This window comes from Lonchura striata, chromosome 12, assembly GCF_046129695.1.
Source record: "Lonchura striata isolate bLonStr1 chromosome 12, bLonStr1.mat, whole genome shotgun sequence".
Taxonomy (NCBI): domain Eukaryota; kingdom Metazoa; phylum Chordata; class Aves; order Passeriformes; family Estrildidae; genus Lonchura; species Lonchura striata.
Window position 1 is genome coordinate 10,111,485 of NC_134614.1, and position 27,282 is coordinate 10,138,766.

Sequence of the window (27,282 nt, forward strand, 5' to 3'; positions counted from 1 at the left end):
TTCACCTCTAGTCTCTGTTATGCCTACATATATACCTAGTATGTGGTATATAGCTTCTAGATCTAGCTGAACTTTTGACTACAAGTTTGCTCCTGTGTGGTATCCCTGACTCCCTTCATTCTTCCTTCCTTGCCCAGCTCTGGTGCCTGGGCTTGCTTCGATGAGTTCAACCGCATTGATATCGAGGTGCTGTCTGTGGTGGCCCAGCAAATCACAACCATCCAGAAGGCACAGCAGCAGAGGGTATGTAAGGGAATGTGGATGCTAAGGCAGGCAAAAAAATCTCCACTTGAGCTAGTTCAGGCAAGTCTTGTCCCTGCACACACCTTCAAGCTTCACTTCTCTCAGGGGCAACTCTTAACAGACATCCTTGAGGAGAGGTTTGAACAATGTCCTAATTATGGTACATCATATCAGTCCATTAGAGTCAACATTCTCAGGGGAATTTTTAACTTCACCTTAGTCTATGCTGCCAGAGTTGCCCACACTCTCACAGGCTAAAGTACCTCTCAGCTTGAGCTGTAGTGCCAGCATACTTTGGTGTGGGAGACTGATACAGATCCAGTGAGCTGATCAAAATTGGAGCTGTGATAAAGGCAGTCAGTGTCCCGACATGAGTTGCTCAGCACCAAATTTGTCTCAATGTGTTAACCAAGCTTTGGTGGATTCACAAAACCCAGTATGTGCAAAAAAATGCATATTCGTGCACACAGAGTTGCATTGTAAAGTGAATTGTTGTGAATCATTTGCTGTAATGGAGATTTAGCTGTCAGCCAGTCTAGCAGCCAGCCTCTGCTTTGTTCTCTGGATCCCCAGAAGGGTTAAGACCTGAATCTCCTTGACTTTGGCTTGGAATTAGAAACTTGCTCTCTGTAAATTCTTCTGCATTACTTTATCCCCCATCTGAAATTACTACCTACACAGCTTTAAAAAGGATTTAGGTTTCTCTTTGCCCTCTTTGCCATGAATTAATTCAGGTCTGATCTCTAGTGCAAAATAAATGGGAAGATGTTTGTTTACAGCTGAAGGGATAGAAGTCTGTTCAAGAGTTTAAATTAAAAAAAAGGAAAATTTAACCTATCAGTAAATCTTCCACAAGCCCAGTCTTTTATAGAGGGAAAAATATTGCTGGTAATACTGGGTACCCTGGGTACCTGTAGTGGGACCAGACTGAGTCACTACTGTTGTGGGCAGCTCTGTGTGTGTTTGTGCTTTATAATTTAACAACTAAGAGCTGTGTTCTCCTCTTGGAAGACTCTGTTACATTACTTAGTTTTCAGGTCAGTCTCTGTTCTTCAAAAATGATCGTATTTTTAATTTTCCAGGTGGAAACCTTCATATTTGAAGGCACAGAGATCCCACTGGTCCCATCCTGTGCAGTCTTCATCACAATGAACCCAGGGTATGCTGGGCGCACTGAACTGCCCGATAACCTGAAGGTAAGGAGGGCAGGCTGCACAGACAGAAAGAAGAGGGGCAATAAAGGTGCTGGGTACTACCTGGACCCACCAGTGTCTTCATGACAAGAGTTAGGGTATGATGCTTTTGGAGAGTCTCCAGGATCACTTTGAGACTTGAAACACATGTGTAAGGAAATGGCACTGTTCAGATTGCAATCTGCAGGGATGCTACAGTGACAGCTGCCAGCACACTCATCTTGTGTCCTCTAAACAGTCTGGAATGGATACTCAGCCTTTTCAGTTTGCTGGGAAAAAAAAGCAAGAAATGACAGTGCTTTGAACATTGTGTTGGATCTGTATGTTCCAGGCTCTCTTTCGTCCTGTGGCTATGATGGTCCCAGATTACTCCATGATTGCTGAGATCTCACTCTACTCCTTTGGGTTTAATGAAGCCAAAGTCCTTGCAAAGAAGATCACCACAACATTCAAACTATTGTCAGAACAGCTCAGCTCCCAGGTAGATGTCTTAATGTCCAAGACTTTTTTAAATGTGAGACTTTCTCAGCCTAGGCATGAAGTACCCAGGTGATTTTCTTGGTGCCTTGTCATAGCAAATCTCTAAAAGGTCACCTCACCTATTCTTTATCTTCCTTCTTTCTTTCTAATTCTCATTTCTGCTCCTGTGGCTGGACTTGGATTCACCTTAAATCCTATTTAGGATTACAGTGGCAGGACAGTTGAGCCAAACAGCCCTGCTTGCTTTTCCTTCCATCTAGGATTTTTCATTGTGCACTTATTCTCATCTCCCTCATTCATAGACTGTACAGATGAGGACTAATTAGTTGTTTGAAGGATACTGAAAATAGAGTTGGATGAAGGAAGAATTGTTCTGAAGGCATAACTCTCTCATATTTCTTTTCTCACCTGCTGACTGCATGCCTAAGTTTACTTTTTTAGGTGGTGCTCCTCTATCTGATGATATTGTTTCCTCTGTGCCTTTTTTAGGACCACTATGACTTTGGGATGAGAGCTGTGAAGACTGTAATCTCAACAGCTGGCAATCTCAAAAGAGAGAATCCTGATATGGATGAGGTAAGTGTGCTTGTACTTCACTCTGCCATAAACTTATGGGGCCTTTTCTGCAGCCTCATACAAGAGGAAAGATTTCTGAAGTCCTGAGTTCTTAAATCCTTACAGGAGCTGATCTGCCTGCGAGCTATTAGGGATGCCAACGTACCCAAATTCCTGCAGGATGACCTCAAACTCTTCAATGGTATTGTCTCAGATTTATTTCCGAATATCAAAGAAACACCTGTTGATTATGGCATCCTGGAAGAAGCCATCCGCAAATCCTGCCTCCAGGCAAATCTGAAGGATGTTGATGGTGAGGGGAAAAGCTCCCTGTGGACCTGGGCTTTTAGTCCAGCATGCTGCCCTAGGAAAGAGATGTATTCCCAGCCCACTCTGCATCATCTTCCTGTACAGGTTTTGTGACTAAATGCATCCAGCTGTACGAGACCACCGTAGTTCGTCACGGCCTGATGCTGGTGGGACCAACAGGTTCTGGGAAGACAAAGGTATGGGTGAAATACTGTGCTGGCCCCAGCAAACCATCACCTACCTAGTGATGCAGTGGGTTAAGTTTCACAGAAGACCCCTGCTGGCATTTAAAGCTCCTCCCAGATAGAAGTCAGGGCACAAAGATATTGCCTGTTTGTAATAATTTATAGCCATGGGAGGTATATTACTGGTTCCCTTTTGAGCTGTGAGATTAGACTGAGGCTCATTAGTTCTGCTGCACATTTCTAAGACTGAGACATACTTCGACTTTCTAGGTGCTTCAGGCCTCATGCACAGAAGATCTAACTTCCTTCTCCACAGCATATAGAGTGCTTAATTTCTGTGCTTTTATTTCAGCCAGTCATCTTTGTACAATGATGTTACCCTTCACTGTGTCTCTTTTCTCACTGCATTTGAATGCAGTTGCTATGAGAGCAAGTGGCTTTATCACTCTGGAGCCATGGCAGTTAACTCTCTGGCTGTCCTGCACTTGTAGAGTTATGAAGTCCTGGCAGCTGCAATGACATCACTGAAAGGTCAGCCTGCAGCTAGTGGTGGGAATTACGAAGCAGTCCGCTACTTTGTACTGAATCCCAAATCCATCACAATGGGCCAGCTTTATGGAGAGTTCAACTTGCTAACGCATGAATGGTAAAGTACAAAACCTCCTTTCCTTTCTTCCAGACAGAAAACACTTTTCTGGTCTTGAGTGTCTTCTCTCCAAGGCTGAGAACCATTTGGGGTGGTGGCATAAAACCAGAAGCGATCAAGTCCTTATCCCTACCAAGCTACAACAGCCAGTCACGGCGATTTAAGCTGACATCCTTCATTGTGCACTTGGCCTGTCTGCCAGCACATGCCCAGACAGTTCCTGCAGCTCAGCTCGCAGCATTAACTGCAGAACAATAATTCAATAGCTTTGGAGCACATGCCCCTGCTCCTAAGATACAGCAGCTTAAAAACGCTTGCTTTGCTTCTGAAGAAAAGTGACCTCTGTACTGTGCACTTGAATTGTTCTGTATAAATACTCTGGTATCCTTGAGTGATGAGGAATGACTTTGAGGCATAAAGAGGAATTTCATTCCTGTTGCCAGGGCTCCTGCTTGCTTACATGGTTTGGAAACAAGAACCAATAGGCCACTTGCCCTCTTTATAGCCTGGTCCTGCTGCGTATGTTTCCGTATGCGACCTGAGGTTGACTTTGCAGCTCACTTTACCCATAAGCTAGGATGTGAGAAGCAATGTGAATCTCCCTTTGCCCTGTCAGCCAGCACTTGTCTCAGGGCAAAGCTAAAGACTGCGTTCTGTAAAATGAGGGAAACTAAACAGATATTAAACTACCTAGCTCTAGGAAAAGTGCAAGCCAGTAAACATTACTGATGCTGTGACCAGGGCTTCCCAGCTTAGGATCTGGTACATATTTACTGAAGGATATTTTATAGGAGCTCCAATTAAGCTCAACAGTTTATTTATGATGTGACTCTACACGGGCATGTCAATGTGACAAAAAAGAAAAATACAACAGTTGTGTAAAATATATTTACAGACAAATCCATCTGCTTTCATCAGCTGAGCTTTAGAAAAGACTGTTTTCCCTTGATCTTAGTAACAATACCCTGGAATTCACTAGTACTATAAAAATAACAAATAGCAGGAGTCAAGTCCAGGGTCTGAATGGAGACTGTGCTCAAGGTTTCCATGTACAGATTAAATTCTTGCTGTCAACAGCCAGCATTCCATGTGTCTGCTCTCCTGGTTACCAGCTCCAGCACCACCCAGGTTCATAGTCAGTTGAGGATGGGGAACTTCTGTTATAAAGAGGGTAGGATCATGCTCTTTAGACTGGATTTATCCTTTTAACCTTGAGAAAAAGAGAAAAAGAGGCACCTCCAGAGAGCAGATAATCTACCTGTGACCTGAACTGGATGCTACCAAGGCCTCTTTACTCCTCACGAAGGACAGAGATGTTAAAGGGAAGCTTGAGGTGTCTTATAGTTAAATGACATGAATTCCAAATCCTGATGCCCAAAGAAATTGTTTTGTGGTGTCACTCAGGCTGAGATGTGTCTCAGTAAAAAAAAAGAATGAGGTGGACCTTTCTGTAGCTCATGGATAAGGGAGACACATGAAGCAGGATTAGATTGCCTTTTGTGGTGGGAACTTGGCCATTTATTTCAGCAAAACCAGAATGGGCCAAGCCCTGCCTTCCTCCTGCCTTTCAGGACAGACGGGATCTTTTCCACACTCATGCGTCGGGGAACAGTGGCCACTGACTCCAACAAGAAGTGGTACATGTTTGATGGGCCAGTGGATGCTTTGTGGATTGAGAACATGAACACTGTACTTGATGACAATAAGAAGCTGTGCCTCAGCTCAGGGGAAATCATCAAGATGACAGAGGTGATTCATCCCTCCCACTTGTGCTGCCTGTTGTCTGTACTCCTTCCTCCCTGCACTGAAATACTGAGATGGTCCTTATCCTTTCTTTTCTTTTCTAATTTTCAGAGCATGACCATGATGTTTGAAGTCCAGGATTTGGCTGTTGCTTCCCCTGCCACAGTCTCCCGCTGTGGCATGGTTTACCTGGAACCCAGCATTTTGGGGCTGGAGCCTTTCATTGAATGCTGGCTGAAAAAAATGCCAGATGTCATGCAGCGCTTCGCACAGCAGCTGGCATCTCTCTTCAAGAGATTCCTCCAGGTGAGCTACTGTTCTCTTCCAGCCTTTCCATGTCATCTTGAGCATCAACCAGCCCAGACTTGTCAAGGCCATTGTGGGAACATTTCCTACCAGCATAATATCTATCATGGAAATGTCTCTGTGAATTTTGTGGCTTTAATAGAGGTTACTCACTGATCTCTGTAGATGTGACTAAGTCTTATTGGTCATTACAGTTGGCTTTATTTCATTTTAAAATTATCTTCTGGACAAAACTATCCCTAGTGCAGTTCCATGGCTTAGAGTGGAGTACCTCCAGGGAGAAGGTTGTACAAACAAGTCTTGTTATTTTTACTCTGCTGATAAGCCATTATTTTAATGAAGAACCTGGAGCTACAAAGGAAGGCTCTAAAGGGAGCAAACTATTTAACAGCACTGATAGCACAAAATGCACATAAGTGTTGCACAGAACCAAGAGGGAGGCCAAGAGGTTTCTTGGTGTTAAGACTGAACCAAGGGGCTTGTCTTGCTTTTCTCCAGTAAAAATGGTGGTACTTGGGATGCAGTTGGAAATGGCAGCGTTCTCAGTCACAGTCTCCCTGCTAAACAAAACATGATGAAGATAAACAAGAAGGTAAAACCAAAGGCAGCTGGATGGTGACACTGAGTTGTTCCTGCCTGTCTTTCCAGGAGGCCATAGACTTTTTACGAAGCTCTGTGAAGGAGATAATTGCTTCTACAGATGGTAACCTCACAATGAGCCTCCTCGTGCTCTTGGAATGTTTATATCAGCCTTTCATTCCCATCAAGGTAGATTTTGCTACCTCTATCACTGTTACTTGTGTCTGTAACTCTTAAGGATGCTAAGTCATGGAAAGGGTTAGTCACCAGAGAACAAGATGCTGGTGCAGAAAGGTCATTCTGTAGCTCATCTACGTGGCAGAAGGTAACACAGCATCCAGCAAATCACAGGTAAACCTGGAAGGATTATGCTCTGTCCACTGAAGGAACACAAGATAAGCTCCATGCCTACCAGGCTGGAGGGCAGAGGTTCACTTTTATTTATAGCAGAGGGAATTGAAGAATGAGGGGATAGCAGAAATCAGAGCTGAGCAGTGATGCACTTCAGATTGCAGGTCCTTTGAGAATTAGTATTGAAGAAGTCTGGACAATTTTCAAATTAAAAACCCAAGACTAAATTCTTCTCCCATCTCCAGTTGAGTGACGTTAGTTCAGCAAAGGGAGTCTGTCAAGTACACCAATGAAACAACAGATTTTAATCCACATAATATATTTACAAGGCCTGTGAAAAACTGGCTAGAAAAAACTGCATAGAAGCTGAATAGAATTATGAGCAAATTAAGAAGAGTCTGGGGTTTGTGTGCTGTAATTATACCTGAGAATTTTTCTTCTGCTTGTCTCTGGTTCTAAGGGACTTAAGACAATTCCCCGGGAGAAGATTGCTCGTATGGGAGAGCTGATTGAACCTTGGTTTATATTTGCCTTGATCTGGAGTGTGGGTGCTACTGGAGATTCCCTAGGTCGTGAGGCCTTTAGCTCATGGCTCAGGAAGAAGATGGCAAAGGAAAGGGTGAGTAAAGGGAAAGCAGATCTTCTCTAATTATAGAGGAATTAGTAGTGAGGAATGGGGATCAGAGCCGAATGCCTGGAGGCTTTGGATGGACTTCCTGTTTGCATCTGGTATGCCACTCTCTCAAAGGGCCACCTGGAGCTGGAAGTTCTGGGAGACACCTGAGCCCCCTGGCCTGGGTAGCATCCTGTTAGTAAAGTCTTCCTTGAAGTAGTGCATTTCCTCCTGTGAATTCAGCTGAGTGGCAGCCAGGTTCACCACAGCTTTATTCTCACAGGTCCGGTTACTCTTCCCAGAAGAAGGACTGGTTTATGACTATAAACTGGATGATGCTGGGCTTAGCAATACTGAAGAAGATCTGGATGAAGAAGTCCCTAAAGAGGTAAAATATTTAATTTTTAATTCCAAGCTGGGTAATTTAGGAGGAGGTACCAGGAAACAACATAGTCCTACAGGATTTGGAAGGATTTTCTCATCAAGGACAAAGAAGAAAGGCCAGTAGAAAGCAAACAGGAATGTTTAAACCAAAATTAACCTTTTCATTGAATCAAGGAGACCTGTGTGTCTCTGTCAGTGCTCAGAAAAGTGGGAGGTGGCACAGGTGTGGCTGCTGGAGGACAGGGAGAAGCTCATATGGATAGATCTGTCTCTGTTAGAAAGCAGTGAACAACATCAGAAGAGCTATGTGCAGCAGAGTCTGGAACAGCAGCAAGGCAGATAAATATTCCATCTTTTTCATAAGAGACACCAGTGTAGGGCATGTCAGGGTCATCTTGTCTGACAGTCACCAGACACTGGGATAAAAGGAATTTAAAAAGGAGGGAAAATGCTTCCCCTTCCTGAAATGAAACAAAGAACCCTACAGGAGTGTTGGGTGCTTAACAGAAGGTGCCAGTGTGATCTCTGTGGGAAGGCCACATGGGGTGGTCAGGAATGTAGATTTCCTCCCGTATTCTCCAGAACAGCCCAGACAGAAGCTGTGTCTCGTTTGTATAGTGGCCTCTGGGAGGCTCATCTGCAGCTTCAATCTAGCACAAGAGATCCGTATCTTGTACAAGTAGAAAACCTTATGTGCCTCTGAGTGCAACAGGGGTGATGGCATGGAATGGGAGGACAGGAGCCCACATAAGCCCCCTTTGGCCCTCTGCCATGGGCAGAATTCCTGTTCTTGCAGATATCACAAGTGCTCCATCCTGCTTTGATCCCAGTTCTCAGAAGGGAGGGCAGGTGTGTTGCTGCTGGGGCAATGACCTCTAAGTCTCAGGCTCTGTCCCTCCCAGAAATAAGGAGTCAAACACTCCCAGCATTTCCATACAGAAAGTTAAGGGTGGCAAGACTGAACAGAGGGGTTGGAAACCTGAATTTCTCATCAGAATCCGAGCTATTACATAGGAAATAGTGACAAGGAAAATAGCAGAAATAGTTTTCCTTTTCTTAGAAGGAATAGATGCCCCCTCTAAGCAGACTCCAATCTTTCAGGTACACTGGGAGGTGTGGCTGGATGCTACAGCAAAGTTCACCATGGTTCCAGACACCAACTTCTGTGACGTTATTGTGCCCACGATGAACACAGTCCGAATGGCCTATCTGCTGGAGCTGTTGCTCACCAACTATAAGCCAGTACGTGCCCAGCCTTGTTTTTGAATTTTTGATTCAACCTCTTCTTCTCGCAGGGCACTCAGAACTTAACAGCTACCTAACAGTATAGGATTATTTCCCTCTTGTATGGATTTGTATTTCTCTGCTCCAAATCTGTGCTTAAGCACTAAGAGTTATCCATTTGGTCCCCAGGCACCATGCCAGCACCCCAAAGGGATATCAAAACTCAGTTGTTCAATCAAAATGCAGAAATTTCTAGGTAGCCCATCACCATCCCTCTTTACCTATTTCCTATAGTTCCACTTTGTACTTCTCTGGCTGGATTCCATCCACACCAAGAGATTTTGCTATTGGGCAACTGACCTTATTGAAGAAGCAAGTCCAAGAGTCCTCTCCCAACCTTCAGATGCCTAAAAGAGCAGTAACCTGCATTTCCTCCAGCCAGTGTCAGAGTTCTGGGAAACACAGGCTGCTTGCCTATGATTATGCTGCATTGCTGATTGTGCTTCTAGGTTCTTTGCATTGGTCCCACTGGCACAGGGAAGACTCTCACAATTGCTGACAAGCTCTTGAAGAACTTGCCTAATAAATACATCACCCACTTCCTGATGTTTTCAGCACGCACCTCTTCTAACCAAACCCAGGATCTCATCGACAGCAAACTGGATAAGAGGCAAGATTCCTTTGTGTGTGTGTGCAAAGGCAGTATCCCTGAGCTCAGTGTTTCTATCAGCTTGGCTATTTAGTTTCAGACCAAGACCTGATGGGGCCCTGAGCATGTATAGCTGTGGATAACATGTAGGACACACAGCACATCTGAGCTGGGATTGTGAGAGCCAATAATAGCTTGTTATAATGACAAGAAAGTGAGAAGGATTAGTGAGGGTCAGTAAAAGTTGCTCCAATTCTAGTTATTCCAGAAATACTACATTTCACAGCACAGGTGTTTGCAAACCCTGGTGTGGGATCTTTACAGAAAGTGATGAAGGGAGAAAATGTGGCTGCCCACCCGCAATCCCACTCCCCACAGTAAACAGCTTCCATTTCACCTCCCTGGTCAGTGACTGGTTTGAAGGTTCCAACAGGTCCATGGGCTTAAGCTTTGCTTTTAATTGCACCCATTTACTCCTTGGCATTGTGGATAGGTAGACAAAATTTCACTTGGAAAGAAGCCAGTGCCTCGAGCATTGCTCCAGATTTTTTCCGTGCAAAGGTCCTTACAAAGGAGTGTATCAAGTGTTAAAAATATTTGAAACTGTTGACTCAGGAAGCATCCAGAGGAAAAAAAAACCACTAATTTGAATCAAGTTAGAAGTGCATTTCCCATGTCCTGACACGGGTTCTGTCCTTGCAGGCGGAAGGGAGTGTTTGGGCCTCCAGTTGGTCGGTATTTCATATTTTTTATCGATGACTTGAACATGCCCATGCTGGAGCAGTATGGGGCTCAGCCTCCCATCGAGCTGCTGCGGCAGTGGATGGACCACCAGGGCTGGTACGACCGGAAGCAGATCGGTATGACCCAGATCCTTGGCCAGAGCTCTTGGCAAGAGTTGGCCTGTTAGATATGTGTACCTGCCGTGGAGATTTATGGTGAGGGTTTTTAGCTACAACTCAGCACTCATTCCTGATTTTGCACTCTCAAAGGTACTTTTAAGAAGCTGGTAGATATTAATTTTGTCTGTGCCATGGGGCCTCCTGGAGGGGGAAGGAATCCTGTCACTCCACGGCTCACTCGCCATTTCAACTACCTCTCCTTCACTGAGATGGATGAGAGCAGCAAGAGGAAGATCTTCTCCACCATCCTTGGCAGCTGGATGGGTAAGTCCTGTAGAAAACTGCCACATTCTCCTCATGTTCAAAGTCACCTTGATGACAGTGGAGTTTGGAAGGGGAGCAATTAATATTGATGATCTCATCAAAGTGTTGAAAGCTGGAACTTGCAGTAGTCACTGGAAGATGCTTTAGGGAAAGTGTTTTATGAGGCTTAGCAAACAGAGAGCTCATACCCTATTTAGTCTCAGGGCCAAACTCTGCTGGTGCAAATCAGCAAGCTTCAGCTTTGGTTTTCACAGTTGCAATATGTTATCCTTTAACCTGGGCCTTTCAAAGAGGATTTTGTTTGCGATGGGTGATGCAGATGTTCTTAACCTCAGCAGGTAAAGCTGGAACTAATCTTTTTGTCTTTTTCTAGATGGATACCTAGGAGAAAAAAGTTACAGAAATCCAGTGCGTAAGTAAGAGCAGAAAGATGAGACTGTGAACAGAACAAGCTGGTAAGCACAGCATAGCACAGCTTACCTGTGCTTTCAGCAGACAGACACTTGTCCAGACAACAGCCTTCTGTGGAAGCAGAGCCTTCTGTTACTCTCCATCTGCTGCAGCCTGTGGACAGCTGAGCAGGGTGGATCTGAGCATGGTGCTACAGCCACCATGAAAAACGGGTTCATTTGGAGTGAAATGAGTCCTCTTATGCTTGACAGGGTGGGAATTGAGGATCATCTTTGCAAATATGCCCTCATCTGCAAATCTGCCAGTAGAAAGGAGTGAGAATAGTCAGCTATGGGAGAAGCAAAGCAGAGCTCTCTGAGTGCTTGCAATATTCACAAGCACCAGTACCTGACTGTGATCTCAGGGGCACAGTGAAACATCTAGCTGTGATTTAGAAAGAAATTAAAGGATTTTTGAAAAAATGCAAAAAACTGCAAAATGCTGGGGTGTCACAGGGCTCTACTTCTCCAGGAGTGTTTGTAATAAACTTCATTAGGAGAAAAAAATAATTATGTTCTAAAACTGGCAGCTGTTTTTAAATTTTGCCAGACTATTGCGTAAGAAATTATTCCTCAGTGGCTTTGCATTTGCTGAGCATAATGAATTGCAGGGGGTTTAGCTAAAAGGGCACTCACACCTTCTAGCTTAAAAGTAGCTGAGATTTCACTGCAGGAGTGCAAGGAAGGAGGAGGAAAACCTGTCTGGAATATTTCAGGTAGGCATCAATTACCTGTCTGGCAATACCTCCTCTGTTCCTGGGGGGCATGAAGCTTCACACCACAGCATTCTTCCACCTCTAAATCTGGTTCACATTAGTTGATAAACCCTTTGGCAGCTGTCCATTGCAGTGAGCGGGTGCTTGGACAGGTCCCTCACTGTCTCTCAGAAAAAAGCAGAAAAAAGTGTGTTCCTGCCCAAGTGCTAGCCAGCACCTCTGCCATTCAGTGCCACCTTCCTGCACTGCAAGGACCTTCTCAGCCCAGAGTTACCATCTTGACATCCTCTCCAACTACTTCTGTCTCTGCAGCGGGAGCAGATGCAGTGAAGGACTTGAACGAGCCCTTAGTCGATGCCACGATCTCCGTCTATATGACTATCACGTCCCAGCTGCTGCCCACACCAGCAAAGTCCCACTACACCTTCAACCTGAGAGACCTCTCAAAGGTGTTCCAGGGCATGCTCATGGCTGAGCCTGGCAAGGTCGAGGTGAGTCCTCCCATCAGCACAGCCCTGCCACCCAGGGCAAGACCAAAAATCACAGAATCACAGAATCACTAGGTTGGAAGAGACCTTCAAGATCATCAAGTCCAACCCATGCCCCAAGCCCTCAACTAAACCATGGTACCAAGTGCCACATCCAATCTTCTTTTAAACACATCTAGGGATGGTGACTCCACCACCTCCCCAGGCAGACCATTCCAGAACTTTATCACCTTTACTGTAAAAAACTTTTTCCTAATATCCAACTTATATTTTCCTTGGCACAGGTTAAGATTGTGTCCTCTTGTTCTGTCAGTTGCTGCCTGGAGAAAGAGATCAACCCCACCTGACTGCAGCCACCTTTCAGGAAGGTGTAGAGAGTGATAAGGTCACCTCCGAGTCTCCTTTTCTCCAGGCTGAGCACCCCCAGCTCCCTCAGTCGTTCCTCACAGGGTTTGTGTTCCAAGCCCCTCACCAGCCTTGTTGCCTCCTCTGGACACATTCAAGCATCTCAGCATCCTTCCCAAACTGAGGGGCCAGAGCTGGACACAGCACTCGAGGTGTGACCTCACCAGTGCTGAGTACAGGAGAGGAATGACCTCCCTGCTCTTGTGGCCACACTGTTCCTGATACAGGCCAGGTGCCATTGGCTTTCTTGGCTGCCATGTTCAGTCATGCTGCTGGCTCATGTTCAGTCAGCTGTTGACCAGTGCCCCCAGGTCCCTTTCGGCCAGGGCACTCTCCAGCCACACTGTGTCTCCAGCCTGTAATGCTGCAGAGGTTATTGTGGCCAAAATTTAGGACTCAGCACTTGGACTTATTAAACTTCATCCTATTGGACTCTATCCAACCATTCCATGTCTCTCTGCAGAGCCCTCCTACCCTCCAACAGATAGACACACACTCCCAGCTTAGTGTTGTCTGCAAATTTACTAATTTATTCAATACCCTCATCCATGTCATCAATAAAAATATTAAATAGAACTGGCCCTGGCACAGACCCCTGAGGGACACCACTAAGTGACTGAACTGTTCTAGTTGAGGCCTCATTCACAGGCATGCAAACTCAAACAGGCCTGCAAACAGGCTTCAATTTTCCATTGAAGATGCATTTTGATATTGCTCAAGAGACGTGGTGGCCTCCCCTTTGGCTGTTGCCTGCTACCTGTAGCAGGCAGATGCCCTCTTCATCACAGTCCTTCCTTGGCATGGAAGCAGGTGAGTGGCCACAGGGAGTCAGAAGGACACAGCCCATCCATTCAGGGCTGGATGGAGCCATGGGGGATCAGACAGGGACCAAGTAGGGGCAGAGGTGTTGTCCTATTACCTGCTTCTGCCCCTTCAGCTCTCCGGAGAACCTTGCTGTGGCTCCAGTCTGGCTAGTAGAGACTGAATTATCACAGGAATTACTTAGGACCCTAAATACTGTAGGTTCTGTGCTATCAGCCAAATAAAAGGATCTTTCAAAAAACACACAAGAAAACTGTACAAACTAAATCAAACTGGTGAAAGATAAGAACAAAGAACACAAAATTTAAATCTCGCAAAAAAGCCCAACATATGGACAAATAGAGGGGGATAAACTGATGCTGTAATGAGCTCTCTGCAAAGCAGCTGTTTTGACAAGAGTTGTTTTTGAGAGAAGGGAAAGCAGCTTCCTCTGCCCAGTTCTTTCTCCGCTCCAGTTGCCTTGTAACAGGAGTGGAGCTGGCCACATGCTGGGCAGGAACCAGCTTTGCTGACAGCAATGCTCATAACACTTCCCTGCTTCTCTCACGGGGGCTGTTTCGCTGGGGTTTCCTACCAGAACAAAGAGCACCTGCTGAGATTGTGGTACCACGAGAGCTGCCGAGTTTTCCGTGATCGCTTGGTCAGTGACGAGGACCGGACCTGGTTTGACAACCTGATGATGAAGAAGATGGAGGAGTTTGGCACCACTTTTGAGGAGGTCATTCCCACACAGCCAGTTCTGTTTGGAGACTTCATGGAGCCAGGTGCCAATGTCAAAGTATACCAAGCAATCGACAGCCAGGATAAGGTAAGGACCCTGGGAATCACATTCACATCTTCCCAGTCTTCTACAAACAAAGGAAAACAGTAATAGTAACAATAGTGGTGCTTTAATTAGAGAGGTCTGAAACTACAAACGTCCCAGGGCTCTCCTGTGAAATCCTACCACATATATGAATAGTGGCTGTATTTGTTGTGATGGGCAGTTGAGGTGGAACAAGCTGTCTCTGCATTGCAATCCTGGAGGCAGCCTGCTATGCCAAATCTCCCAAATGAGTCATACTTGGGACTGAAAAGTGAAATTTGCTGGAAAGAAATGGCACATTACCCCCAAACAATACTACTTTTGCCATTAAAGACTTCACAATTGACCTTTACAAGTAATTAATGTTACTGCCAGACTCCCTGTTGGAGAAGATACTGGGAGTACTTGGATAGTGGTAATTAAGCAAAGGCAATGAGTGGTGCGTTTTGCACTCATTATCAGAAACAGATGATTATTCTGTTGTCTCTCCTCTTGTGATAGCTGTGTGACAAGGGCTGGTAATTAACTGAGCTTTCCAACCCCTTTTGCAGAGTAGGTAGGCCTGTCCCCCACCGAGGTGAGCACAGCTGAGACAACCACACATAGAGGCAGCTGCACAGTCCCCACTGATGCACACAGGACTTTGGCATCTGGGCAGGGATCTCAGCATTGTATGAATTCCAGCTGGTGTTAGTTTCCCAGCTCCACAGTGAGATTGCTGAGAGGGTAGGATCCAATCCCAGATGTCTTCATGCTTCATCTCCTTCTCTGGCCTGAGGGTGCTGTTGAAGAGAGCCCTGGGAAGGGCAAGAGAAACTGCTCCTGCAGCTATTCCATGTGATGGCTGGCCTGGGAGAGGAGTGTGCTCCTTTACTCATCTACAGCCAGTGTTGCTTTCTTCCCCAGCACCTGTGCTTTCCAGCCAGCATCTTAACCACAGGATTCAGCAGCAGACAGTGGTCAGCTATAGAGCAAGGAAACTAACCCAGAGGGAGGCCCTGGAGCAGTATGGATCAGGCAGCTATAAGCTCTTTTATTTTGCAAACAGCACTGCTGGGAACAGCAGAGTGTAGTCATTTGCCTGAGTTAGTTTAAGGTCACCATTGAGCAGCTGCTGCCACCACCACTAACTAAATTCAGCCCAACCAATGGCAGTTCCTTAGGAGCCCGGAGGAGAGCTGCTCCCAGATTCTGTTAAGCACCAGGCTCTGCCCTTCCCTACTCCTGGCTGTGCCAGCAGACAGAAAACCCCCACACACACAACTGCCTTTATCTGAGTGTTTCTGCCCACAGCTGAAGCTGGTGATTGAGGACTACCTGGAGGAGTACAATCAAAGCAACACCCCAGAGCTGAAGCTTGTGCTGTTCATGGATGCAATCCAGCACATCTGCCGAATCAGCCGGATCCTGCGGCAGGCTCCGGGGAATGCTCTTCTGCTGGGTGTTGGGGGAAGTGGGAGACAGTCTCTCACCAGACTGGCATCTCACATGTAAGTAATGCACTCCCACCTATGCATGAGATGGGGAGCAGCTCCATTGGGCCTGCCTTCAGATAATCTCTTTTTCTGCCCTTCCCACTGCCAGTTACATGCTTTTCTGGCTGCTGACTCCTCAAATGAGTCAAGAGCTAGGACTCAGTTAACATGCACAGCTGCACTGGGTTTCTGGATAGCTCAGGTATCTCTGCTTTGTGTAAAACCTGCTCCTGGGTTGGTGGCTGTCCTTGGTGCACAAGGACAAGCATGTGCTCGGGACTCACTGTAAGAGAAGAACTTGCTTGAGTTCTTTCACTCTGAGTCTACAAGACATACTGGGAATTGACAGAAGAGAATGTTTTAATTTGATGTAACTCCACAGGCTTCTTTTTCCTTCAGGGCAGAAAATGAATGTTTCCAGATTGAACTGTCCAAAAATTATGGCATGACAGAATGGCGAGATGATGTGAGGAAGGTCATGATGAAGGCAGGCCTTCAAAGTCTACCCAAGACCTTCCTATTTGTAGACACACAGGTACAGGACTATTAACATGGTGGATTCCATCTCAAAAGGAGTCAGAAACACATCCCTAAGCTCAATAAATTCCCCTATAGAGTACTAAGGAACTTGACAAAACCAGACACAACTTGTATTTCTTCAGTAGCCCATATCTTATAAAATAGCCCCAGGGAAACTAGAGGTGGTGCATTTATTGCTAGAGGGTCTGTAGAGCTGTGTGTGAGTGGGTGGATTCTTCTCTTGTTCAAGGAAGCTTCTTTCAGCTCCATCCAAAGGTTTGCTGGGTCCATAGATTTTAGCTGTCTGAAACTAAGCACTATTGGGCACTGATATTAGAAGTCCTAAGTAAAATTATTCTTTTCCTTTTCAAAAAGAGAGTCAATTTAGGACCTTATGCCTGCTGGTCCCACAGGATAATGCTGGCTGTAAACTGTAACTTGCTAATGAGTAGGCCAATTTCCACTTCTGGAATCACAGTTATGTTCCCCATAGGCTTTTTTACTGCCTTCATTATCATAGGAACCATTCCCTTGTGGCAGAGCCCTAAGCAGTGAGATGAGCATCAGTCAAATGCTACTTGTTCTTGCAGCCTTTTTCCTGAGTGAGAAGCATATGTGGGAGCACAGGGGCCCAAGAGGGTGAATTTAGTCAAGGAGATGGATGCTGTGTATTTCTGATGTAGCAAAGGTGGAGAGGTGAATGTAGTGCTGGAGGGAGATCATCCCACAGCCTGTGACACATCCCTACAATTACTCTGTCTCCCACATTGATAAGCTTTATTTTAATAATGAAGTGTTCTGTGCTGGAGGAACAAAGACCTGGAGCAACCAAGGTGTTTGGGGTCTGGCTGCATAGGCAGGGAGCAAGAGCCTGAGCTCAATTTGTCTGTAAGGAGATAAGGAGACCGGGAATGGGCAGAAGGATGTTTGTTCTCAAACACACCCCCTCACCCCTGAAACGGCTGAAATATGGCTGTTTAATTGGAAGTGCTGGACAAGAATCAGGGTGTGCCTTTCTGCCTTTCTGGAGCCAAATCATCACAAAAATTGTTTCTTATAACTGAGCTTGAGGGCTGTATTTATGCAGAAATTATCTCCATGGCATGTGAGACATGAGTGTCTTCTGACTTAAGAAACTGCTTTTTTTTTTTTTTTTTTTTTTTCATCATCTACTTAGATTAAAAATGAGTCTTTCCTCGAAGATATCAACAACTTGCTCAACTCTGGTGACATTCCCAACATTTACAATCCCGAAGACCAAGACCAGATCATGACAGCTATGAAGCCTATTGTTCGAGACCTGGGGCAGCAGCCCACCAAAGCCAATTTGATGGCTGCATACACAGCACGGGTTCGCAGCAATATCCACATGGTCCTGTGCATGAGGTACACTTCAGGCCTACAGCTCCATGCTTTTAATGCTAGTTATTCCTTCTTTATCCTTTGCCTTTCATCACTGTGCAATGGGATTTTTATTTCCAAGCCTCAGCCTTTGCAGAAGGAGGGAGAATAGGAGTATGGTTTGCATAACACCTTCCCCTAGGACTAGATTTTCTTTATTTTTTACTCTTTGTTGGTCTCAAGATGAAGTCTGAATTTTTCAAGAGTATCAATATGTGTGATTCAGATGAAACAAGGTTCCTCCTCCTCTCTGCACCATTGAGCCATTTGTTACATACATATCTTGCTTTAATTTGGGGCTCAGTTGCATCATGTTTACTCAATAATCCAATGCATAGTCCATAACCAGCTTGCTCCTTTGCAGGAGGGATACCAGAAGGTACAGGGCATTCTCAGTGCAAGAACAAGTAGAAAAATCAGGGCTGTGGTTATGGTTTGCTGATGTGATCTCTGCACGCACCCGCTTGAAATAAACCTCAGAGTACATTTATTTTTTGATCCCTTGAGTTTGTCCCTAGAGAGAGACCCATAAAACATCATCCTACTACCATCTTAATACTTCCAGAATATCCCAAGCCAAGGAATGAGCTCAGACATGCACCTTTGGGCATGCAGCTCACTGCCTGAACTGTCATTCCCCTTTTCCCTCCTTCCCTGGGTGTATTCCTGTCCCTCTTGCTCCACAAAGTATCGGGGTGGTTCTGTAGAAGGAAACATACTTTGTCCTTGTATGTAGAGCCAGCTGTAACACATCTCTGCACACCTTGCCCTCAGCCCAATCGGAGAAGTGTTCCGTGCACGCTTGAGGCAGTTCCCCTCCCTTGTGAACTGCTGTACCATCGACTGGTTCAATGAGTGGCCTGCTGAAGCCCTGCAGAGCGTTGCCTCCTCCTTCCTGAGTGAGCTCCCACTCCTTGGCAGCGGTAATGACGATATGGATGGGATGGTACGTGCCACACACAGAATACTCTGCTTCCATGTGCTCAGTGTGCTGTCTCTCTGCATACACCAAGACAACAGATGCAGGGCACGCCTTCAGAAGTGTCCTACCCAGCAGCAGAAATGTTCCATGGCAGGATCATTCAAATGCAGAACTGCATAGCTTTTGTATGCCTTGAAATGGGCTGAGCCATTTGTCAGCCCTCTGTGGCACTGAAGTCCCCACACACACATGAATTGTGCTGTGACTGTATAGCTTGCTTCTTCATAAGCCCCTTTTGCTCTCTATGAGCATCACATAGATTTGCCTTTCATATGTTCCATACTGAATGTTTATTTTCTTTGTTTCCTTTCCTTGTTTCTTTTCTTTCTCCTTGTAGATTCAAGTATGTGTTGCAATCCACCAGAGTGTGGCAAAGAAGTGCCAGTTGTTCCTAGCACAACTGGGCAGACACAATTATGTCACTCCCAAAAGCTATCTGGAGTTCCTCAGCATCTTCAGTTCCCTCATTGGGAAGAAGCAACAAGAACTGAAGACAGCCAAGAACAGGATGCAAAGTGGGCTAGACAAGGTTCATCCCTCATACCCAGGAAAATTTTGGGGCTACCCCTTATGCAGTGAGGCTACCCTCTGAGCAGTGTATTTACAACTGCAGAGATGCATTGAGATATCCTACACATGTCCTGTGTAACAGGAAAAAACTCAGGCTAAAGCAAGTGAGAACTATGCCTTCTGCCAGGGCCAGGCTTTCTGAAGGTCTGAGTAGTTTGTAACAGCTCCAAAGAATAATGATCCCCAGTCCTTGGGAACCACAGACCTCTGTGTAGCTCAGCTCTCAGGATGCTCCTCATTAACCTTGTAATTGAAAGCCCTCTAACAGAAACATTATTCTGCTGCCTCATTGCCACAAGCTTATGAAGTAATGCCTAACATGTGCAGGCAACATTAGGACTACTATTTATAAGCACACAACAGTGTCAGATTGTTGCTTAAGCAGGAACCAGGGCAAGACCTGTGTTTTGGGCAGCCCAATGCTTGGCAGGGAGCATGCCCCAGAGCAGCACAGCCCTTTCCTAGGGCTTTCCATGGCTGCTGCCCCTGCCCTTAACTCTGCTTTGCTCCCACAGCTCCTGCGAACAGCAGAGGATGTAGCGAAGATGCAGGAGGAGCTGGAGTCCTCCCGCCCTCTCCTGGCACAGGCAGCCAAGGACACCGAGGCAACCATAGAACAGATAAAGGTACCTGCTGGGCAGCCCTGCACTGTCTAACTCTGACTGTCAGACTGGACTGGACACGGGCTGGAGGGGCCTGGCAGAGATTGTGCAAAATCCTGCTTGATCAGAGCTAAAAGCACCTTAGATTGGCATGACAGATATTTGTGCAGAGCTGCACTGACAGCAAAAACTGCCTCCTGCTGGGGTCCTGCTCTGCTGCTGGTGAGCACCGTTTGTTGCAGAAGAAATGGGTTCCATGTCCCTTTCTGAAAGCACCATCCAGGGTCAGTCAGCCGAGCTCCCAGGCCCTTGAAAGCACAGTCTAGCAACACTAACACGGTCCTGAGGTGCCCTGAGCAGCTCTAAGCCAGACTCATTGTTGAACAGGATCATTCCTCCACATCCCATCCCAGGGAGCTGATCTGGCTGCAGCCTGCCCCCCACACCTCAAAGACCATCACACACTCACTCATGCCACTTCAGAAGAGGGAACTGTTCTGTGTTAGCTGTCACTGCCTTCTCTCCTGTGTTCCTCCCTGCCCGTCTCCTACTGTGGGGTGGCCACACTGGGACATTGAACAGGGACACTAACATAATACAGCTCTGCCTGCAGAGTGGAAAGAATCTGCAATCACCTAAATTCCCACACAGCAGATAAGGATTTGGCTATATTCCACATTTCCTTTATGCCTCCGGTAGTGTTTTAACCCTTGGGGTATGCAGAAGTGCCAGTTCTAGAAACAAAGCCCTAAGCATGTCTTCCCATTCCTCCATCTCCCTACAACAAATTTGCAACCCTCTGCATCCTCTACTTGTGCCAATAGGCAAATGGGCAGAGCAGCTAATCCCTGCGAGACTAACATAATTTCAGGCACAGACAGAGCTTGTGGATGGTTTATACAGGCTGACAAAAACCTTCTCCCAGTATGGTGCAGGAAGGGCATCCCCTGCAGCAGTTAGGTCCCCGAGGTCTGCTGGAAGAAGACACACAAGCTGCCAGGACAGTTGCAATCCTTTCCTAGCAGTGCCAAGCCAAGCTGTGCCTCCAGCATGCTTCTGAGGCTGTCTCTGATGTTGCAGGTGGACACAGCTGTGGCTGAAGAGACAAGAAGTGCTGTGCAGGCTGAGGAGGCAAAGGCTAATGAGAAAGCTCAGACAGCCCAAGCCATTGCAGATGATGCTCAGAAGGACTTGGCTGAAGCCCTCCCAGCCCTGGATGCTGCTCTTGCCAGCCTGAAGAACCTCAACAGAAATGATGTTACAGAGGTAACTGTGTCAAGGGAGAAGGTGGCAGAGCTGGGTCTGGTCAAGGACAGCATCTCCCTTTGCAGCAACTGCCTTTCAATAGGCTTGCAACATCCCCAGCCTTTTCATCCATCCATCCATCCATCCCCCTGGGCTCACTCTGGGCAGCTGCCCATGCAGCTTCTCACCAATGCAAATTGAAGGGCAGAAAGGCACTAAGTGGCCTCTGGGTGTTTCTAGCATGTCTTGGAGATGCTGTGGGGGAGGGCTTACCCCACATGCTTGTCCACAGGGGTAGGCAGCAGCTACCACCAAGCAACCCCAAGTACTGACTGTGCAACACAGGGACAGAGCTGGCAGCACCCTGAATCTGCAGGCTCTTTGAAAAGGGATCCATCACTGGCAGAGAAGAAGCAGCAGGCTAAATTCAAGGAATACTGGCTTGAAATAGGCTAGTGAGAGAAAGAAGGGTGATTCTGAGCCTGCAAGCATGACAACCAAGGCAGCACACTCAATAAGTACAGATTTCACCACACAGGGACAGGCTTATTGCTCTGCATTTGTGATTAACAGACCTTTTTATTCTCCCAAAAACACACAAAATCCCTTTCCTCAGAAAGTGGGGAAAGATACAGACAGTGTTGGTCCACTTGCCTCCAGCACCCATCCTTTTGTAGAGCTGGCACAAGTGTCTTGTCTATCCAAGGCTTCCAATGCCACAAGATGCATCAATTTCTTACACATCATCTACACCAGCCCCTAGAAACTCTGTATTTAAGGATTAAGCTCCTAGTTTCTTTTAAATCCAGCTGCCAGGTCATGACCCAAGTAACCTGTCACCGGAGCAGAGACACCACAGTTCTCTCCCAGACCAGAATTAGGGACCCAGACCAACCAAAAGAGGACACCATTACTGTGGCAGGCAGCAAGGATGCCTTTGACCTACACCTTGGGGGTCCCTTGGAGGAGGCTGATGTCTGCATCTACAGCCTCCTCCCTCGGGGGTCCCGTGGAGGAGGCTGATGTCTGCTTCTCCAGCTCCTCCACCACCTCCCTCAGCCGCTCCTCATTGCAGTAAAAAAGCACATAAAGGTTGCGCTCTGTCTGCAGGATGGGGTTCTCCAGAAACCTGCGCTTGACCTCCAAGTCACTCAGGAGGTCTGTCAGCTTTTGGTACAGGTCATCTTCCATGGTGATCAATTGCTGCATCAGCTCAGAGATCTCCTAAGGGACGGAACCCAAACTCATGTGAACATGGAGAAATAAGGGGATTTTCCTAATACCTGTGGAACAGCTCAGCCCTCCAGAAACAAACTACCCACCCAGCTCTGGCCTCCAAACCCTCCCAGGCCAAGGAGCAGAGGTAGCTTACTGGGACACCTTGGCTAAGGCTCCCCATCTCAACACTGAACAGCACATTTGAGACACAGTGAGAATCACCTTTTTGTCCCATAGCCAGCCGGTGCCTCACTGGAGGGTTTTGGGGGCAAGGCAAGGATCAGGCTAACCTCCCCTCCCTCTGTGGCTGAGAGGCAGCGAGGCATCCCCCCTGCACCCAGGGAGGATGGCAGAGGGCCCCCAGTGCTCACCTGCTGCCACCCAGCAAGGCCCAGGGGAGGAGGAGTGCTTCCTTACCGGCAAGGAGACCTGCAGCTGGTTGGAGTTGTTGTACAGCTGGTGATAGAGCACTTCCATGGAGGACTCCAGGGCAGACACCTGGGGCATAGGAGCTTTCAGCTGGGCTTCCAGTGCCCTCTTGTCGTGAACCAGCTGGGAGCACTTGGCTGCCAAGGTCGCATAGCTGCGGAAGGGCTGCTGCTTCTTCTGATCTTTCCCCATCAGCATGTTCCAGAGCCTGTGAGAGGGGACAACCAGCCAGAGCTGTGAGTACAGCACCAGTACTGAGCCAGAACAGGGATCTGAGGCTGTTGTGCACTGTAAGACTGGGATGCAAGCGGATATGTGTCAGCAATGAGGAGACAGCCACTCCTGGTGGGCATCCCATGTCATGGAGCTCTGGGAAGAGCACCATAAAGGAGCAGGCTGACTCAAGAGAGAGTGTGTGATTTCTTTTTGGCAGACACCAGCACCAGCTACTCCAAAACTATGTGAGGAAGACTGAGAAGACCCAGTCAATGAAGGACACCTAGTCAAAGAGAGGTTTTGCTCTAAAAAGCTTGTGGTTTCTTGTGGCCCAGTACCCCTTCTCCATGGCTGAGGACTTGCCTCTAGACTCTCTACCTTAATAATCTAGACAAAACTTCTATTCTCTGTACTCATTGCATTCTTCAAGCCCATAGTTTACTTCATCAGTCCAAGCCAGCCAGAAAGAAGCAGATCTGGGGCATTTCATGCCACCATGGGGTCACAGTGGCTCTGCACCAGCAGAAGAGCAGTGCTAGTCTATCTGGTAGCTTGGGTCTCGGCCATTCCTGTGCCGTTGTCCCCACACCTAGTTTGTTCTTTAAGCTCAGACCCCCCAGGCCCTTACCGTAAAGCAGTGAGGTCTTTGGGGTCTATCCATTTGTGTGGATGACCCTTCTGGGAGGGCCTGGCATCTCTGGAGTAGATCTGCTGCTTCTGCAGCCTGGTCTGGGATTCCCTCGTGACAGTTTTGATCTTCTCCAGCCAAGCGGCCTTCTGTTCCAGCTCCTTTCTCTCCCGTTCCAGCTGGAGCTCCAGCAGGTCCAGGCGGCTGCGCTGGCTCAACAGCCACGCAGCCGCCTCCTCCTGCCTCCTGGCAGTGTTCTGGAGGCGGGCAACTTGCAGGCTGAAGTGCTTGTGCAGGATGGGCAGGCAAAAGTGGCGTGCCTCTGCCTTCAGCAGGGGCGGCAGCTGCTGCTCCAGGGTCTGCGCGATGTCCAAGCGCAGGGCGTGGAGCTGCCTCTGCAGCACGGCAGCCTGGCTCTGGAGCTTAGCCTCGACAGCCTGCTGGGCAGGGGGACACAAACAGCCTGGTGACACTGCGCTGCCTGGCTCTGCCACCCCGTCCCGACTTGTCAGCTGTGGGCAGCAGCAGGGACAGGCAGACCCTGCCACATAGGATGGTGGAGGAATGGGGGCACTGGCCATACCTGATTATCCTCGGAAGCTTCCAGAGTCCTCTGGGCCCACTCCAGTGCAGCTTGGGCACCTTCCACTTTTGCTGCTGTGACTATAACCTCCCTCTGGGCACAGATATATGCTGTCTCAATTCGGCCCAGCTCCTTCCAGAAGCTCTCTTGGTCCTCCAGCAGCTCATCTTCATCAATCCCAAGACTTTTTGGCATTGATGTTTTCTTGGTCTCCCTTCTCTCTGTGACTTCCTGGCTGCCATCTCTCTCCTCACTCTCCATGTTCAACATGTCTTTCTTGTTCCCTCCCTCCACTAGAAGCTCTGCCTTTGAGCCTTGGACCAATTTTCCCCGGCTTGCTGGTGCCCCCTCCCACAGTGTTTTTGTGCATTCTTGATAAGGAGCTCCTTTTCTTTCTTCTGGTATTTCACAGTATGAGTCCATTTGTGTCTCAGCCTCCAGCCCTTCCCTCAGACTGCTCTCTCCCTGTGCACTTGCTTCCCAAACATCTGGAGCCTGAATGTTCTCTGGTAGGACCTGCTGGATGAAGCTCTCAAATACATCAGTGGCCTGTTGTTCTTGTTCCAGGTAAGGAGCAAGATCTATCTGGCACAGCAGTGTTGGCAGCTGGCCCATCTCCGTGTTCCCAGGACACTCCGACACCTGCTTTGCAGCCTTGCTGACCTGGCTCAAGACAGTTCTGGTTTTGAAGATCTTTGCTTTTAAGTCCATATGAGCCACCCTTAACTCCTGCTTCACCAATTTCTCCTGCTCCTCCAAATACTTCTGCTCCTTCTGCAGCTTGTTCGTCCAAGCCAACAGCTTCCTGTACCTCCAGAGCTGGCGGTCACGATAGTGCCTCAGCTCCTCAAGCTCCTGCTGCAGGGCCTCTTGAGAGGGCCCCTCATCCACTATCGAGCTGGGGAGCTGTGGGACCTGGCAGCACATCTGCAGGGCCTCGTCCAAGGCATCACCCTCCAAGATGGGTTTGCCTGCAGCCAGCAGGGCCTCATAGGCCTCCACTTCAGCAGGGCTCAGCACGTTCTCCTCGCCCACCGTGCTGCAGAAGCACTCGAGGAACTGCTGTGTCTCAGGGCAGTCAAAGAGCCACTCAAAATCCCTCTCACAGAGGGTGTCTGCGTGGGGGTAGATCAGTCTCAGCTTTGCCATAAAGTCTGCTGCTCTGTTGACAGTGTCCATTGGGAAGGCCTCAGAATACCTCCAGCTGTACATGGCAAGGATGGTCAGCACTAGAAGGGAAAAAGCAGGAATCATCCTCAGACATCCTGATACCTCATTGCTGTGGTGGGGTACAAGACAAATGAGAGCCCATAGAGCAAGGGAGAAAGCCTGCCTGTGTCCAGTTTCCATACAGCCTTCTCTCTAGGGCCATACAGATTTATCTCCTTTGCCAAGACGTATTCAGCCCATAGGAACACACCTATTAGAGTAGCAGAGCAAGCTTTTTCAGCCTATGTTTAGTTTGCTCCATGCCCTTTCTGATAACCAGCTTTCCCTTCAAATCCCTCTGTCCTTCTTGCCTGTGTATTGCATCCTTGAAGTGTCCTGCCTCTGGTCCCAGTTTCCTCTGGCCCAGCTGAGGGAGCGATGATCACCCCATCTCCCAGAGAATCAGGTTAACCCACTGTTTTCCATTTGGGTTTTGCAGGTACGAGCCCTGCAGCGGCCTCCCCCTGGCGTGAAGATTGTGATTGAAGCTGTCTGCATTATGCATGGAAAAAAGCCCAAAAAGGTGGCAGGAGAAAAGATAGGCACCAAGGTGGATGATTACTGGGAGCCAGGCAGGGCCCTTCTCCAGGACCCAGTGCAGTTCCTGAACAGCCTGTATGATTATGATAAGGTAAGTAGTGACAGAAGGAAGCTGTGACTGTGATCAGGTATTGCCTCACAGACATCCTTCTCGCAGCAGTAATAAGTCGAGCTCCTTGTGGCAGCACCCTTCAGCACCACCAAGGACAAGGGTGTATTTGGCCTGGAAGCCCTCATGTGAGTTGGGTGCACTTCATTGCAATGGGACCCAGACACACAAGTCTTCACATTCTGTCCCCCTGCTCTTTTGTGGGGAGGAAATAGAAGTGGTATGAGAAGGGATTTACCCAGTTCCACAGTTGTGGCTCCCAGACCTCAACATGCAGTCATTTGATTCTTTTTGCTCCAGTGTGATGCCTTGATCATCCTGTTAGGTCCCAGGGTGCTGCTGCCTCTGGAGGAAACTCTTAGAAAATCAATAATGAGCATGCTAGAGATCTGGCTGAGGAGAATGCCTTTCTCTCCCTCTATTCTTTGCAGGACAATATTCCAGACAGTGTGATCAAGGCCATCCAGCCCTACATTGACAATGACGAGTTTCAGCCAGCTGCCATCGCCAAGGTCTCCAAAGCCTGTACCTCCATCTGCCAGTGGGTGCGTGCCATGCACAAGTACCACTTTGTGGCCAAGGTCGTGGAGCCCAAGCGGGTAAGGAACTGTGTGACCCAGTTGCTTTTAGTGTTTGGGAACACAGTACTGGCAGCTCCCTTGTGCAGGAGATGCTAGGAATCCCTGCATTCTGCAGGTCAGGACATAATGCCTTTGTCATCCAGGGACAAAGATTGACTGAGATATTAGTAGCTAGCACTTACCAGCAAGCGCTTTTATGGAAAACCAACTCTTGCTTCAAGATCTCTGGCTTTTGGGGGAAGAGCCTGTCCACATACCCAACACTTTCCTTGTGCATCTCCCCAGCAAGCCTTGCGGGAGGCAGAGGAGGACCTGCGTGCCACCCAACTGATCCTTGATGAAGCTAAGCAACGCCTGAAGGAGGTTGAAGATGGCATTGCCATGCTGCAAGCCAAGTACGAGGCCTGCAAAGCCAATAAGGAGGAGCTGGAGAGGAAGTGTGAGCAGTGTTTGGAGAGATTGGCGCGTGCCGATGTGGTAAGGGACAGAGCTAGGTTCTGCCTGCTTATGAGAGGCAGCTCAGTTTCAGATCAAGCAGCACAGTGGTGAAAATATCCATGTGCCTGCAGCTCATGACAATCCTAGGCTGAAACTACCTGGCCTAATCTCAGCAGCTCAACAAGACTGGCAAGCTAAGCGAGCCAGGTACTGATGTAAAAAGCTG

At 47.7% G+C, this 27,282-nt stretch overlaps 2 protein-coding genes across 2 annotated transcripts in view; one reads left to right on the plus strand and one right to left on the minus strand.

Annotated features, from left to right (window-relative positions):
* Positions 1-27,282, plus strand: part of DNAH1 (dynein axonemal heavy chain 1) — a 71,598-nt gene that overhangs the window by 34,354 nt on the left and 9,962 nt on the right. The window contains exons 30-58 of the mRNA XM_077786093.1: positions 138-243; positions 1,326-1,439; positions 1,768-1,917; positions 2,406-2,492; positions 2,598-2,784; positions 2,886-2,977; positions 3,457-3,611; positions 5,183-5,360; positions 5,466-5,660; positions 6,309-6,428; positions 7,051-7,209; positions 7,487-7,591; positions 8,689-8,829; positions 9,321-9,481; positions 10,163-10,320; positions 10,453-10,626; positions 11,000-11,038; positions 12,104-12,282; positions 14,084-14,314; positions 15,605-15,801; positions 16,186-16,321; positions 17,483-17,691; positions 18,481-18,652; positions 19,026-19,217; positions 19,774-19,884; positions 20,941-21,126; positions 25,828-26,019; positions 26,469-26,636; positions 26,904-27,095. Coding sequence (XP_077642219.1) covers positions 138-243; positions 1,326-1,439; positions 1,768-1,917; positions 2,406-2,492; positions 2,598-2,784; positions 2,886-2,977; positions 3,457-3,611; positions 5,183-5,360; positions 5,466-5,660; positions 6,309-6,428; positions 7,051-7,209; positions 7,487-7,591; positions 8,689-8,829; positions 9,321-9,481; positions 10,163-10,320; positions 10,453-10,626; positions 11,000-11,038; positions 12,104-12,282; positions 14,084-14,314; positions 15,605-15,801; positions 16,186-16,321; positions 17,483-17,691; positions 18,481-18,652; positions 19,026-19,217; positions 19,774-19,884; positions 20,941-21,126; positions 25,828-26,019; positions 26,469-26,636; positions 26,904-27,095 — 4,486 coding nt within the window. The remainder of the gene's footprint in view (positions 1-137; positions 244-1,325; positions 1,440-1,767; positions 1,918-2,405; positions 2,493-2,597; positions 2,785-2,885; positions 2,978-3,456; positions 3,612-5,182; positions 5,361-5,465; positions 5,661-6,308; positions 6,429-7,050; positions 7,210-7,486; positions 7,592-8,688; positions 8,830-9,320; positions 9,482-10,162; positions 10,321-10,452; positions 10,627-10,999; positions 11,039-12,103; positions 12,283-14,083; positions 14,315-15,604; positions 15,802-16,185; positions 16,322-17,482; positions 17,692-18,480; positions 18,653-19,025; positions 19,218-19,773; positions 19,885-20,940; positions 21,127-25,827; positions 26,020-26,468; positions 26,637-26,903; positions 27,096-27,282) is intronic.
* On the minus strand, positions 22,048-25,433 carry LOC144247005 (HAUS augmin-like complex subunit 3). The gene is made up of 4 exons (XM_077786202.1): positions 24,180-25,433; positions 23,597-24,036; positions 22,741-22,960; positions 22,048-22,329 (listed from the first exon to the last, which is right to left on the minus strand). Exons 1-4 carry the CDS (start codon positions 25,431-25,433, stop codon positions 22,048-22,050), a joined length of 2,196 nt encoding a protein of 731 aa, XP_077642328.1.

What these genes read in the sequence shown, in the direction of transcription:
- LOC144247005 (XM_077786202.1), bottom strand. Translation starts at nt 25,433, where the DNA reads ATGATTCCTGCTTTTTCCCTTCTAGTGCTGACCATCCTTGCCATGTAC. An exon ending in AAGCTTCCGAGGATAATCAG is followed by an intron (nt 24,037 to 24,179) that starts GTATGGCCAGTG and finishes CCCCCTGCCCAG; the next exon opens with CAGGCTGTCGAGGCTAAGCT. An exon ending in AGCTGCAGGTCTCCTTGCCG is followed by an intron (nt 22,330 to 22,740) that starts GTAAGGAAGCAC and finishes TCCGTCCCTTAG; the next exon opens with GAGATCTCTGAGCTGATGCA.